This window comes from Rhagoletis zephyria, unplaced genomic scaffold (genome assembly GCF_001687245.7).
Source record: "Rhagoletis zephyria isolate East Lansing unplaced genomic scaffold, Rhagoletis_zephyria_1.1 Rzeph_scaffold_01271, whole genome shotgun sequence".
In the NCBI taxonomy this organism is placed as follows: Eukaryota; Metazoa; Arthropoda; class Insecta; order Diptera; family Tephritidae; genus Rhagoletis; species Rhagoletis zephyria.
The window spans coordinates 3,889-18,600 of record NW_016158355.1 but is presented as its reverse complement, the minus strand read 5'-3'; the positions used below and the strand labels follow the sequence as shown (position 1 = coordinate 18,600).

The window sequence follows — 14,712 nt, the reverse complement described above, 5'->3', positions numbered from 1 at the left end:
AAAAGATAATGTGCAAAAACCCTACCGAAAAGGAAAAAATAAATTTTAAACCAAAACTTCAATACAAAAATTTGAATTGTTTTAACCATGGTCGACCATTTGTTTATGTATATATTCATTTGTCGGTGCTGTCAATTAATATTTCCTCACTTAATTAGGAAACAAAACAAACAGAATTGATCACAAATTGATCCAGATTTCTATCAGCATCACATCGATATTGAATTTTCTTAACTTTTCTTTATCCAAATAATGTAAAATAATAAATGAAATCTCGATCGGCGATCACTGAAACGCAGCTAGCCACTATATACTCGAAAATGCAATGTTGCCACTTTTTCTCATTAAACCATGTTCGAATCGTGGAAATGTTGGAAGATCACAGGGTTGCTTTTAGCATTTAGATTCTTAATGCAAAAATGGAGTTGCATTTTGTTGCATTTAGGTGACGAATTTTGTATGGATAAATGTACATTTACAGTAGCATTTAGAGCTAAATGCGCTAAATGTGCTTTTAGGCGTAAGCAAAAGCAGCCCATAACTTGCTAACTTTACAAATTGTACAGATATGGGAATATTGTACTTTCTCTCAAAACAATACCATTTGTATAAATCATTTTTGGGTACTCGCACTGGTTTAAAGTTTTCCGTTTCCCAAGTTCGGTTTCTATATTTTTTATATTTACACTTGCTTTTATTTTGACTAATTCTGATAATAGTTGACTTGTTAGTAGGGTTGAGACTTTTTGGTCTCCTTTTGAATTTGCAAAAGTCGTTGGTACCAGGCAATCAACCATATATTTAAATTGGTTTTAATATATTGTAATATAAAACAATATATTTTATTTCTAAATATGTTTATTTTGTGAATTTCCACAATAAAAATACATAAACAGTTTCCTTATTAGTTTAATGGGCTGTTTTTGCTTACGCGTAAATGCACATTTAGCGCATTTAACTGTAAATGCTACTCTAAATGTACATTTATCCATACAAAATTCGTCACCTAAATGCAACTAAATGCAATTCCATTTTTGCATTAAGAATCTAAATGCTAAAAGCAACCCTGTGATCTTCCAAAATTTCCACGATTCGAACCACGGTGCAGCGAACAAAGGTGGCGCCGTCAGTGGTACCGCTACTTTGGTTTTGCCGATTTTGACAGTTGTGGTAACTTGTAAATAAACCTTTGTTTACAAATCAGCGAAAGAGAAATATGAATTATAAGTGAAAAATCAGTTTAAATTGTGTTAATTTGCAATTTGTGAGTGATTTTTGAGTTGAAGACTGCGTAAAAACTAATACAATGAAGTGATGTGTGTTAAATTGCGACAGCCGTCAAGATGCAAGAAGCGTAGATGCAAGTGTAGCGCTGGGACGAATCGCTGCATTTTGTGTACATAGGGCACGGCAAAGCCGTTCCCGAAATGTTTCTCTATTATTATATTAACAGCATTTCCTCACAATGATTTTGTTTCTGCTCCACGCAGCCTCCATTAGCCAGTTAACTAATCAATCCCGCAAAGATGCTGCTGCAGTTTTCTGCAGCAGCATTAATTGCAAAGCAATGGAGTGTACTAAAACGTTTGCTGAAGCAGCCTCAATTGCAAAGCAATGGAGTGCACTAAAATGTTCACTGTTCTCTAATAGATTAGGTGAAAAATGCAATATTTTCGCATTTAGCAAAATTAAAACACGTTTTTCGCTGTAAAGTAAACTGCTTTGGCAGTTTCAACTCGTTCTTCTTTTCGCTCTATTCGTTGTTTACTTGTGGTACACAAATGTCAACGCCCAGGACGGCGCAATCTTGTATTCTATCATTCTTGGATTCGAACATGGTTTAATGAGAAAAAGTGGCAACATTGCTTTTTCGAGTATACAGTGGCTAACTGCGTTTCAGTGATCGCCGATCGAGATTTCATTTATTGTTTTACATTATTTGGATAAAGAAAAGTTAAGCAAATTCAACATCGATGTGATGCTGATAGAAATCTGGATAAATTTGTGATCAACTCTCTTTGTTTTGTTTCCTAATTAAGTGAGGAAGTTTTAATTGACAGCACTGACAAATGAATATACAGTGAAACCTCTCCTAACGGCCACATCTATTAGACGGACACCCCCTTTGGGCGGAAATTTTTTCCTATACCAAGTTTTAAGTATAAATTTCGGAACAAATTACTCTCTCTTAAGCGGACACTCTCTTGGCCGGACGCGGACAGTTATTTTGCATAAAATTGACACAAAAACTCTATTGGGCGGACGCGAACCTCTTATCAACGGACATTAAGATTTCTTTTCATAACAAATCAAACAAAAACCTCCGTTGAGCGGACGCGAACTCCTCATAGGCGGACTACTAAATGGAAAAAGGGGACTTCCTGCCCAAAATGTGATTGTTATGCACACATTTAATTCGGTTTGCGCAGTGGTTTAGGTTCGTTATTTGTATTGTCAGAAACACTTGGAGACTGATAAAAACATGAAAACTATTGATGAAAAAGGTACTGACACTGAAAAAAATTAAAAATAAAACTTACGTCAATCGACAATTTCCCAGTTTTTTATGTAATGAATCTATGATTTTATGTAGTTTATGGACTAAAATGTAACATTTATTTCTATTTTGTTATTACTTAATATGTACTTACGCACATAAATGAAATGTGCACTTTTGAAAAAATACATGCACTATATCTTTTATTCAAATAAGAAATAGTGACTATTCAATTAAATAAAACATTAAAAAGTTCTAAAATAGGCTTCCCCTCCATTAAGCGGACACCTCTCTTGGGCGGACAAAAAATGCCTGACGGTGATTGTCCGCCCAAGGGAGGTTTCACTGTATACACAAACAAATGCTCAGTTATGGTTATAACAATTCAAGTTTTTGTATTGAATTTTTGGTTTAAAATTTATTTTTTCCTTTTCAGTAGGGTTTTTGCACATTATCTTCTGCGTGAGAGTTGATCGTAATAGATGCGGATCTGAATAAGGACTGGAACACGGCTGTTTGTCAAAAGCATACGATTTCGAACTCGCGTAAATGTACATTTGCTAAATGCGATAGCATGAACGCTCTTCGAAAACATATGTTCGAAAGTGCTAAATGTTGCATTTTAAATGCAGCAAAAACGCTGCATAAATTTCATCCAGCAACATGCGATCAGCTGTTTTTCGTACTGGCAAATTCTTACAAGTAAAAATTTATCCAGTAAAAACTTGCAACTTCAACTGTCATTTTTCGCTCTCTCAATTTCCCCTACTTTGCAAGTTTTTGCGTACGAAAACGCCAAAACATGAAAATTCATAAAAACTTTGACTGGATTTTACTAGAAATGAGGAAACAAACGCAACTCAATCATCGGATTTTGAACCGTTATTATCGATGTTTCTAAAACATCGATGCATCGCTTGAATCCCTACTAACAAACGTAAACAATACAGCGGTTATTCTTAATTGCATGCGGAAGCCATGAATATGAACAAAAAAGTCAAGTTTTATACTGAGTGTTAGCGCTAAGGACAGTTTAAAAATGGATAAATCTAAAACAATGTATGGACCTCAAGCAACATATAAAGCAGTTGAAAAAGATTCATTTATCATGGTACTGTTTTATCAATGTATACTCATTCTTTTATGTTTGGCTGGCTACTACCATGCACTGAACGGCAGTTTTGTATTTGACGACACGGTAGCAATTGTAAAGAACGCTGATGTTTCGACTCGTCACACTAACTGGACGGCATTATTGAGAAATGATTTTTGGGGCACACCGCTCGTTAGTGTCGACTCGCACAAATCCTATCGTCCGCTAACAACTTTGCTCTTTCATTTAGAATATGGGCGACTTGGACTACGCGCAAAACATATGAAGATCATTAATTTGGCTTTGCATTGTGTCAATACAATGCTCGTGTGGTGGCTTTTGCGGGAGTTCCGTTTTGAATTTACAAATCATACACAGGTAGCGACCATGGCAGCGGCTCTTTTTGCCATACATCCAGTCCATACTGAAGCAGTTTGTGGCGTAGTTGGCAGAGCAGAACTTCTATTCTGTTTGCTCTATTTAATAGCACTTCTGTTAACATTGCAAAGATCAGACTTAGGCTCATTAACTGATGTACTCATCGTTATTCTAACAGCCGTGGGTATATTTTTCAAGGAGACTGCAATAACCATTCCACTCGCCTGTTTTTTGCTCGATTATACACGTGAACAAATTTTTCGACATCCTTGGCGAACGCAATTAAGACATGTGTGCTCGCCCCGTAATTTTATTTTGGCAATCTGTAACATTGCTTTGATGATATTTCGTTTATGGTTGCAAGACTTCCAAAGTCCCCGGTTCAAACCTATGGATAATCCAATAGCATTCAATGAGGATCCTCTGACACGCATTCTCTCACAAAATTACCTCTACGTAATAAACTGGTGGATACTCCTATGTCCCCAGTGGCTTAGTTTCGACTGGGCTTTAGGATGCATTGAATTAATAGAAAATGTTTGGGATTTACGTTTACAGGCAGTCTTGGCCATGTACTCTTTAATTATTGTTGCTTGTATCAATAGTAAAACAAATTTTGCGCCGGTATTTGGTCTGGCTTTGATGGTGATACCTTTTCTGCCTGCTTCCGGGATTATACAAGTGGGTTTTGTGATAGCAGAACGTGTTCTTTATGTGCCATCCATCGGATTTTGCTTTTTGGTGGCGCAAGCATTATCCTACATTTATATATCCAACTCAAAGCCATGGTTCATGTCTATATTTAAATGGATGGTGATGCTGCTGTACGCCTGTTTGTTGCTGCGAACGCGCGAACGGTCCACACAGTGGTTGTCGGAGGATCGTCTATTTACATCTGCCTTAAAGGTCTGTCCAAATAATGCAAAGGTATGTTTGATAGATCTGTATTAGCAATGAACAAAAACATTAATGCAATTTAATTTATATATGCATGTATGTATTTTAGGTTCATTATAATATTGCTCGCCTTGCCACAGATAGATTTGATCGAGACAAAGCGCTAATACATTACCACAAAGCAATCAAACTTTACCCGCAATATGAATCAGCTCTAATGAATTTGGGTAATATATATCGCGAAATGGGCGAGTTAACTGTTGCCGAAAAGTATATTGCAGCAGCCTTGGAAGTGTTGCCTGATTTTGCTGCGGCGTGGATGAATTTGGGTATTGTACAATCGGCACGTAAAGACTATAACAATGCACTAAAAAGTTATCAAAATGCTTTAAAATACCGCAAAAACTACGCGATTTGCCACTATAATTTAGGCAACCTTTATCTTGATATGAAAAAGCATTCCGAGGCCATGCGCCATTGGGAAGAGGCAGTAGCACTAAATCCACGTCAACCCAAAGCGTGGGCCAATATACTTACACTGCTAGACAATTGGGTATTGTACGAGGATGCCATACGACTTTCATCCCAGGCATTAAACCATTTGCCAAATGAAACAAATATTATGTTTATACGCGCAAATGTTTTTGGAAAATTGCAGCGCTATGTGCAAGCAGAAGAACTTTATAAACGTGTTATTGAAGCAGAACCATTAAATGTGCTATTTCATACAAATTTAGGTGTTTTGTATCATCGATGGGACAAATTGAACGCAGCTATCGAATGTTATCAAAATGCATTGAAACTAAGTCCGGAAAATGCTATAACAGCTAGAGAGAATCTCAGCAAGCTATTGAGGAGGAAGCGAAAAGAAAAGGCAGGGGGGTAGGAACTACATACGTATGCATATAAATAATATAAATTTTGGTCGGTTCGATTCAGCGCCTCGAGCCGTTTTGCGCCTTTACAAAAATAGATTTTGTTCATGCGTTATATGGAAAAAATGCACAACTGTCTTGACAAAAAACAAAAATCTCAAAAATCAACAATAATCTTTAGCTACTTGAAACTTGCGTTTTATTAGACTAACATTGATTGATAGTTAAAAAAAAAAGTAATTTTTAAGCAAAAAAAAACTGACTTCAATTCTCATATAAAAATTGAAACCAAATTAGTACTGGACCACCTGTGAGATAACACCTTTCCTTTAAAAAAAAATATCAAAATTGGTTAACGGGGTCCATAGTTATGCGGTAACATACATAAAAAAGGATCAGTCCAGCGTCCGTCTTCGTCTTAGATGCCAAACAATAGATATATGCCATGACGCAAGGCACATTAAACAGGTAGTATCAGTAGAGCAAAAACAACATTTGCGTGTATTTTGTTGTTGCTTCTGGTATCGAAAGTGTCAAAAACTGTTCTGAATTTTTTCTTCTAAATCAAAGCGTGCCATGTGAAATACAAAAAATTATAAAAAATAAAAAATTGAAATTGGAAAAAATAAAAATTGATGCAACTTTCTTTCCTAGTAAATTTGTTTGCTTCTCGAAGCATTGATCCATCCTTTGCAAGGCCCAGTAATCAGCGGTCGTGCTGCTGAGTTGGGCGAACGTTCCAAAAGCTGCTATTCAATCGCTTGTTTTGTATGGAAAAAGGTTTCACATGCAAATGGATTTTAACAATTCAGAATTTTTGTGAGAAAAAATTAAAAATATTTGACATTTTCGAGACCAAATAATTTGAAAATAAATCAAATCAGCTGCTCTACTGATACTACCTGTTCAATGTACCTTGTCATGACGTGTATTTTCCTCTCATACTGCAGAAATTTGTATTACTTTTTATATTAGCCTAGGTCCCCGTATTAGTATTTTTCTTCGTGTTCGTGTTCGTTTTCGCATTATCTTCGGATTTGTGCATAAGTAAGCTAAGACTTCTGAAAAATCTAACAAATCTCTTGCGTCTGATATTGTGATACCTAAATATTTCATGTGCCTAATGAATTAAGTTAAATTTGATTTTTTAAATACGTGACAACACTCCTAAAACAGTTCAGAAATAAAGCCCTTTTAAAACCATTTAACCCACTTCATTAGATACCCATATTTTTATAAATTGCTTTAACTTTTTAAATGATTTGAGTTTACCTTTTTAAACAGGTGGAAACTCTCCATAATATTCTAAATGTTCAAACTAAGGATATCATAACAACTTCGTTTCACGTCATATTTTAATGTTTCATTTAACTTATGCATACTTTAACTAAGGATGGTATTATCACTTGCGAAGCGAATGAATTTGGCGAAGCGAATGGCTTGGCGAACGCAACCAAAATCTACATTAAAAGTATTCGCTTGTTCCCGCTTGTACAAGTTCTTTGCATCGCGAACACTCCAAATGCATTCTCTGCCCTTAAGTCGCTTTACAAAACCGTTCGCTTCGCCCAATTTATTCGCTTCGGCTGTGATTATACCATCCTAAATTCTAATTTTAAAAAAAGGTGACAACCCTGTTCAAAATATTTTCAGCCCTATTCTGCATTTCGACTCGAATCGAAATTTTCTCCGTTTGGCAACTTTGGTATTCTGCGTTCCGTTTCCTTTCGATCAATCTTCGAAATTTACGATTATACCTATTCTACATTTCGATCGTAGTTTCGTTTTTCTAAGTTGCAAATTTGTTGACGAGAACGTTTCAATTGTTATTTTCGTGGGTTTAAATAATAAAATTTTATAAAAAATTTAAGTCAAATATACTATGCATGATTGTAAAAGTCATCATATATGAATTTTCTCGATTTCCGTGTTTTCGCGAGCGGTAATACGGGCAATACGAAAAATTGGCTCAAATAATGGCAACCAAAAGGTATATTCCGCGACGTTTTCAAAGTGGAAGTCCAGGCGTTTTTGTTTACATTATCTATAAATAAGACTGTGAAATGCACTGAATACAATTTATTCTTTTTATATAAAATTAATCGATGTATGCACATAGATACATACATACATAAAATGTGAAGTTACATAAAAAAGATGCTTTTATTATTGCACTCGTTTTTACTAACTTTTTAAAAAGAGGTGCGTATGTTGTCTCGAATTCGATTTGCTATGGAAAGATAAGCTTTGTTCTTCCCCTCCTCCTGACGTCTTTTAAAATGGGATTCGTTTGAGTTCAAATTTTCCACTCTGTAGTAAATGCAAATGTTGTGGACTGCTCTAAACAACGTTTATAATTTCACTGACTTTAAACGATGAGTAATAGAGTACAAGATGAATTCCTTATGACTCTTCACTCATCTAAAAAAGATCAAACATGTCCCTAAATCTCCGCCTTTCAACTTCCGCATCAGCAATCTGGGCCTCGTTCTTCTCTTCAAGCAATAACGCCGCGGCTATGGATTTCATTATAATTATGTATCCACTTAAATTTTATTTTTAAATTACAGTGATGCTAGGTATATTTAGTTATTTTAAAATATTTACAAACTTTAACTTCATGTGCTGCTATAGTTTGGTGGCAAATATCTCTTTGTTTTGTTTCGATTTCACACATTCCTAGGCAAACAGCTAATTTCGAAAGATGTTTTCTGTCTTCCTCTTCTTCTTTCGTTTCGATCGTAACGCAGAATACCTAAGTTCGATTCCAGCGGAGCGGAATGCGGGAACGTAATCGAAATGCAGAATAGGGCTGTTTAAAACCTCTTCGACTGACACACATATTGCGATACATATTTAAATTGTATATCTAATTTTCTTAATTCAAGTTGAATTTAATTTCTAAACCATATGGCAACCCTCTTAAATAAAGTTCAGAAAAAAAATTTTTAACCCACGTCAATTTATACCCATACTTTAATAATTCATTTGACTTATTAAATAATTTGATTTTAACTTTTTACACAGGTGGAAACCCTCTCTAATGTTATAAAAGCTCAAACTAAATATTTCCTAATACTCCTTTGTTTTGACGACAATATTTCAATATTTCATATGATTTAATTTCATTCGACTTTTCAAACAGATGGCAAGCCTGTTAAAATTATTTTAAAATCAAAACCTCGTTAAACCTTTTTTCGTCTGACACTTGTATTGTGATACATATTTAAATTATCTAATATTTCAATTTGAATTGAATTTAATTATAAAATCAGGTGGCAACCCTCCTACTGGCAGTTTGGAAATAAAGTTTCTTCAAAGCAATTTTCATTTATATTCATATTGAAGTAATTTATTTAACCTATTGTTTATATTGAATCTAACTTTGTAACAAGGTGGTAACCCTCAGCAAAATATTTTCAAAGCACAACCTCTTTCGTCTGACATCAATATCAGGATATACATTTCAATTTTCTGCCTTTATTTAGGTCAAACTTGCTTTTTGAAGCAGGTGGCAACCCTACTGTATATAATAAAGAAATAAAGCCTTTTCGAAAACATTTCGGTCGATAAGAAGTTATTGCACCTTCACAGGCCAAGCCCTCCAATTTTACACCTTATTTTGTAAAATCGAGCGCATGGTACAGATTTGATATGACGAAAAAGTTTTCGCGTATTATGCATTCACTATTGAACCCAAATGTCGTTAAAATGCCCAAAATTGAATTTCAAAAACTTAAAAAATATTCCAAATGTTACGCCACAGTTATGAGAAATCCGAGTGCCATATTTCATCAAAACCATGCAGTCGTTTCTGAGTGAGAGTAGTCTCGCATAGTGCATGTTTTTATTTGTATCGAATTTCAAACCACCCTATACCGATGAAAATTAGTTAAATTAAATTAAATTAGTTAAAAAAATAAAATTTTATCATACATCTGCAAGCTTAGGCCTCTAATTTGACTTCTCATTTTTGATATTCCTTTTCAAAAGTATTCTCAAACTAAAATCTTCTTAAATCCCTTTCGTCTGACATTGTGACACACATGTATTTCAATAAACTGATGAACTAATTCGAATTTGATTGTTTGAACAAATGGTAACCCGCCTAAATAAAGGTCAAGAATAAATCCCTTGCAAACCGATTTAGATTTATGCCCATCTTTTAATAATTCATCCCACTTACAGAATAATTTGAATGGAACTTTTTAAACATGCGGGAACTCTCTTCAACAATTCTAAATGTCTAATTTCAAGATTTCTTAACAATCTTTCGTTTAACTATGGTAGTTTTATATTTCATATACTTTTTGAATTACTGAATTAAGATAGACCTTTCAAACAGGTGGAAGCCCTCTTCAAAAGTATTTTCAAGCTTAAGCATTGTTAACTCTCCTTCGCCGGACACTGCGATACATATTTTAATTAACTGATGAATAAAGTTTAATTTTAAATTCAAACACGCGCCAATCCCGCTAAATGAAGTTCGGAAATAAAAATATTTCGAACCCCTTCAATTGATACCCATATTTTAATAATTCATTTAACTTATAAACTAACTTTAATTTAACTTTTTAACAGGTGGCAACCCTCTTCCAACACCTCAAAAATATTATTATCGTTCAAACTAAAGATTTCTTAACACTCCTTCATTTCACATCCATATTTTGATATTTCGTATAACTTATGTATAACTAAACTAAATGTGACATTTCAAGCAGGTGGCAACCCTTTTCAAAATATTTTCAAACTACTACTTTCTGAAACTCCTTTCGTTTGGCACCGATATGGATATACATATCTCTCTTACCTAATATGATTTTTTAAACAGGTGGCAACAGGTGGATTTTTAAATAATTTACACTAAGAGGCCTTTAATTTGACACCTCACCAGTGATGCCAGATTGTGGGTAATTTCCCTATTTGAGAGATATTTTGCAACAAAAATTATTAAAAGGGAAAAAAAGGGACATTTCAAACAAAAAGGGACTTTCTTTTGACACAGTTATCGATGCATAATTGATCAAAATTCAAAAATATTCGACACTCTTACGTAATTAATCGCCCTTCAGATGTGACGTGGAGTGAAATAATGTATAATTATTAAAAAGTATAAGGACAATTTTGAAAATTTTCTCACGTTAACCAATTCAAGCGCTGAGTAAGAAAGAATCTTTCAATTGTAACTGGTGTTGCATGTAAAAAGCGGAACAAATTATCTGATGAAATGTTAAATAGCACATGTATCTGCTTCAATTTTAAAGTCACCAAAAAATCATAACACAATGCAAATAATTTGTAACAGTGATAGTTTTAAGAATTGCCAGTAAGTATACAACAATACAAAACACAAATGTATGTATGCATTAGTTACCTTAATATGGAAAAGTTTCTTAAAAATCTTGGGTTTTAATAAACACTGAAGCTAATTTAAGTTTTTAAATTCTTTTAGGCCCTTAGTGAGTAATCTACCCAACTTTGAATAGAATATTATATGGGTGTGGTAAGCAGTGCGCGCTTCCACTGGGCAGGGCCTGGGTTCAAGCCATGGTCAAAGCAACATCGCAAAAAAATTAAAAAAAAAAATGTTTTTTCTTAACAGCGGCCGCCCCTCGGCGGCAAATCTCCGAGTGCATTTCTGCTATCAAATACATCTTCTGATAAAAATACACTCGCCGTTAGGAGTCGACGTAAAACTGTAGGTTCATCCCCTTTGTGTGAAAACATCAAGGCGCACGCCACAAGTCGGAGGAGAATCTCGGCCGAATATTAATGTCAATTTCGTTTCTACCGAAAAATGTAACCTTCTATTGGACCTCTACGCACAAACACTAAGAAGAGGGCGATGAGAAGGCTACATTTTTTGTAGAAACGTAAACGCCATAACATATGTGTAACCGCCAATCTAATGTTATTATTTTATATGAATGTTACTTTTTTACTACTGAAATGTATATATGTTTTGAATTCTTTGGGAATTTTGTGGGATAAATTTTTAAGATGTGGTAATTGAGGGATTTTTTTCAGATTTTCGTGGGATTTTTAACCGAGAATGTCTGGCATCACTGCACCTCACTTTTGAAAATCGAATGAACGTTACGGATCTGAACTTAAATTTTAAAGAGGTGGCAACTCTTTTTGAAAAAATAACCTGTTTGCACATCTACAGGCCAAGCGCTTTAATTTGACACTCCATTTTTGAAAATCGAACGAACGGTGCAGATCTTTTACGCTGCACAAAAAATGCCTTCGCGTATTATATATATAGATATAGATATGGGCATTCATATCGTCGCTGTTTTTGCAAAACCGCCCATCGACCAGATGCGATACCGCCTAAATCGCCGTTTTACCAAAAATGAGATTTGGTAACCCCGAACGCTAGGCATAGAGATTTATGCATAAACAACGTAAAACCGCTATTAAAACAACAAAAAATAGTAAGAAAAATAGTGCCTATCAAGGCAATGCCTTCTGTAAAATTTGAGTGCTGTAAGATAGGCGGTCTTGCTATTGGTCGATAGGCGGTTTTGCAAAAACATCGACGATATGTATGTATCTACAGATTACTAAAAGAAAACCAGACCCACATTAAAGCTCAGTTAGTCTAATTTCCGTAACTTGACTTAACTTAATATTTTGGCCAACCTGTTATATAAGAAGCTGTTGGCGGTTAGTTAAAACTTAACTTGCCGTAAGAAACTTAAGAACCTGTAGATTTTAGGTTCATAAGTTACGGCCACAGTCAGGGCCGTAGCCAGGACTTTTTTCGGGGGGCGCTTCTGGGAAAATGTTTTTTTAGTTTCACTTTTATGTTAACATATTTTGATTAAAAGAAAAATACTGATAAAAATAAAAATTTTAACAAAAACCGGGTTGAAATCATGAAATTCCTGCCCGTATTTTGTTTGTAAGTCAAATATGAGTGGCATTGTGCTACTATGATCAGCGTTGCCATTTTAGCCGTTTTCCGGCTAGATTTAGTCGGTTTTGATAGCAACTAGCCGGAGAAAATTCGATCTAGCCGGCAGCCGATTTGTTAGCCGGTTCGTAAAAAAAAGTTAGCCGTTTTTAGCCAAATTTACTATTTGCCTAATTTTCAGGTGCAAAAAGTAAACAAGTTGTTCGAAAGCAATAATGCAGACCCAATGAAGATTTTTAATGAACTCAATGTTTTACTTTCGCATCTATGCTCCCTAGTGGTTATTAGCGCGGACACATTTGATCCTATATGCTCCCCGTTGGAACCATACCTTGCTCCATTTCCTCAGTTTTATCACAGTTTTGAAGAGTATTTAAAAACAAAAGTAAGCACAAACGCTTTTGACCACGAAGCCGAGAAAATAATTCGAGAAAATGGTCGCTATTTTGTTATCACTTTAATAAAAGAATTACGCCAACGCCTCCCTACAAATATTGCCACACTAAAAAAATTTGACTTTTTCAGTTGGAAATGCATTAAGAACCAAAAGTATTTGTTCAACTACAGCAACAAAAACACAAATATAATGCCGACGAAATAACATCCATAGAGATGCAATGGCAACGGTTAACGTTACATACCTGGAGTAATTTAGACTCAACTGTAAAATTTTGGGCCGAAGTTTATCAATTTCGAAATGCCCTAGGAGAAAACCCTTTCGCTGACCTTTGCAACCTAGTTTTTAGTTTTCTTGTTTTGCCTATAAGTAATGCAGAAGTAGAGCGAATATTTAGTTCAATGAATATAATAAAAACTAAGCAAAGAAATCCAATGTGCGTTAAAACGTTAAACGCTATTTTATATATAAGATACGGTTTAAAACGTGAAGAAAAATGCTGCCATAATTTTACTGTAGATGACGATCTCTTAAAATTAATGAATTCAGGTGATATATACAATAGTGATTCATTTGATGATGAGGAATATACACTCGATATAAATTAATGGTGTTAACTAGTCTTTCGTTTCTTGCGAATTATTTAAATAAAGCATGTGAATTTTCACTAAAACATTTTAGCCGTTTTTTGCCAGAGTCTATGTGAAATTTCACTAAAACATTTTAGCCGTTTTTAGCCGCTTTTTTTTGCCAATCTAGCCGGTCGGCCCAAAAAGTTCTGGCAACACTGACTATGATAGCTAAGAAAGTAAAAGTCTAATTTGGCTAAGAATTCGCGTTGATTTTTGATAACTTTTTTTTGGGGGATGGTGTTATTATTATGGGTGAACCCGTCAGCAAAAAAAAATATATATAAAAAATCAACGCGAATTCTTTACCAATCGAAATTTGCAGTTCCTTAATCTGGAATTTAAATATAAATATATGCTATAAATCTGCATACCTAAAAATTCCCAATAAAAAGTTTGTTGTTGTTGTACAAATTTTCCTGCTTTTCTACAAAGTTTGAAATTTGGACTTATATGGTTTTTATTAGATAATGGGCTGTATATTTATAACAAAAATAAAAATTGAACCAACAAAGAAATATAGCCAAAACTGGTCAAAATGTCGTGTCCTAATTGTTTTTACATGACTATGGCCCCTATTATGAGTTGCATTCGATCTTCGACTGTGATCGAAAGTGCTGATCGAATGAATTTTCATTTGGTATTATGGCGCTCTTTCGATGAAGAATAGCGCTATTGTGAATTTCGCTCGTTTAGGTTGTTCACAATAGTATATTTTTTACCGCCGAGAAGCTTTGTTTACAAATCGAGCAAACTAAATAGTGTGCTTATACATATTTATGTAAATTTGTGCAAATTAAAAAGAAATAAAAAAGTTTATAAAAACGTGGTAAAAATTAGTACAACGAAGTTCTGGGGTTCAACGATTCGTCAGAGGATGAGAGTTTAGTGAACTGACCAGGAGTAGTAAATGTTTAAGAGAGTTTAAGTGTAGTCTTTACCAGGGTACGTAAATAAACTATATTGTACGTTACTATTTCGTTTCGTTTATTACTTCAACAGTTCAGTACAATACGAAAACAAA

The 14,712-nt window shown here is 34.5% G+C and overlaps 1 protein-coding gene across 2 annotated transcripts; it reads left to right on the top strand.

Annotated features, from left to right (window-relative positions):
• Positions 1–3,249: 3,249 nt before the first annotated feature.
• Positions 3,250–6,031, top strand: Tmtc4 (Transmembrane O-mannosyltransferase targeting cadherins 4). 2 transcript variants are annotated; one of them, XM_017616775.1, is made up of 3 exons: positions 3,250–3,556; positions 3,677–4,895; positions 4,975–6,031. In XM_017616775.1, the coding sequence occupies exons 1-3, from the start codon at positions 3,537–3,539 to the stop codon at positions 5,749–5,751; spliced, it is 2,016 nt and encodes a 671-aa protein (XP_017472264.1). In that variant the 5' UTR covers positions 3,250–3,536; the 3' UTR covers positions 5,752–6,031. The 2 variants fall into 2 exon arrangements, with proteins under 2 accessions (XP_017472264.1, XP_017472263.1); XM_017616774.1 differs by having other exon boundaries at positions 3,250–4,895.
• The last annotated feature ends 8,681 nt before the right edge of the window (positions 6,032–14,712 follow it).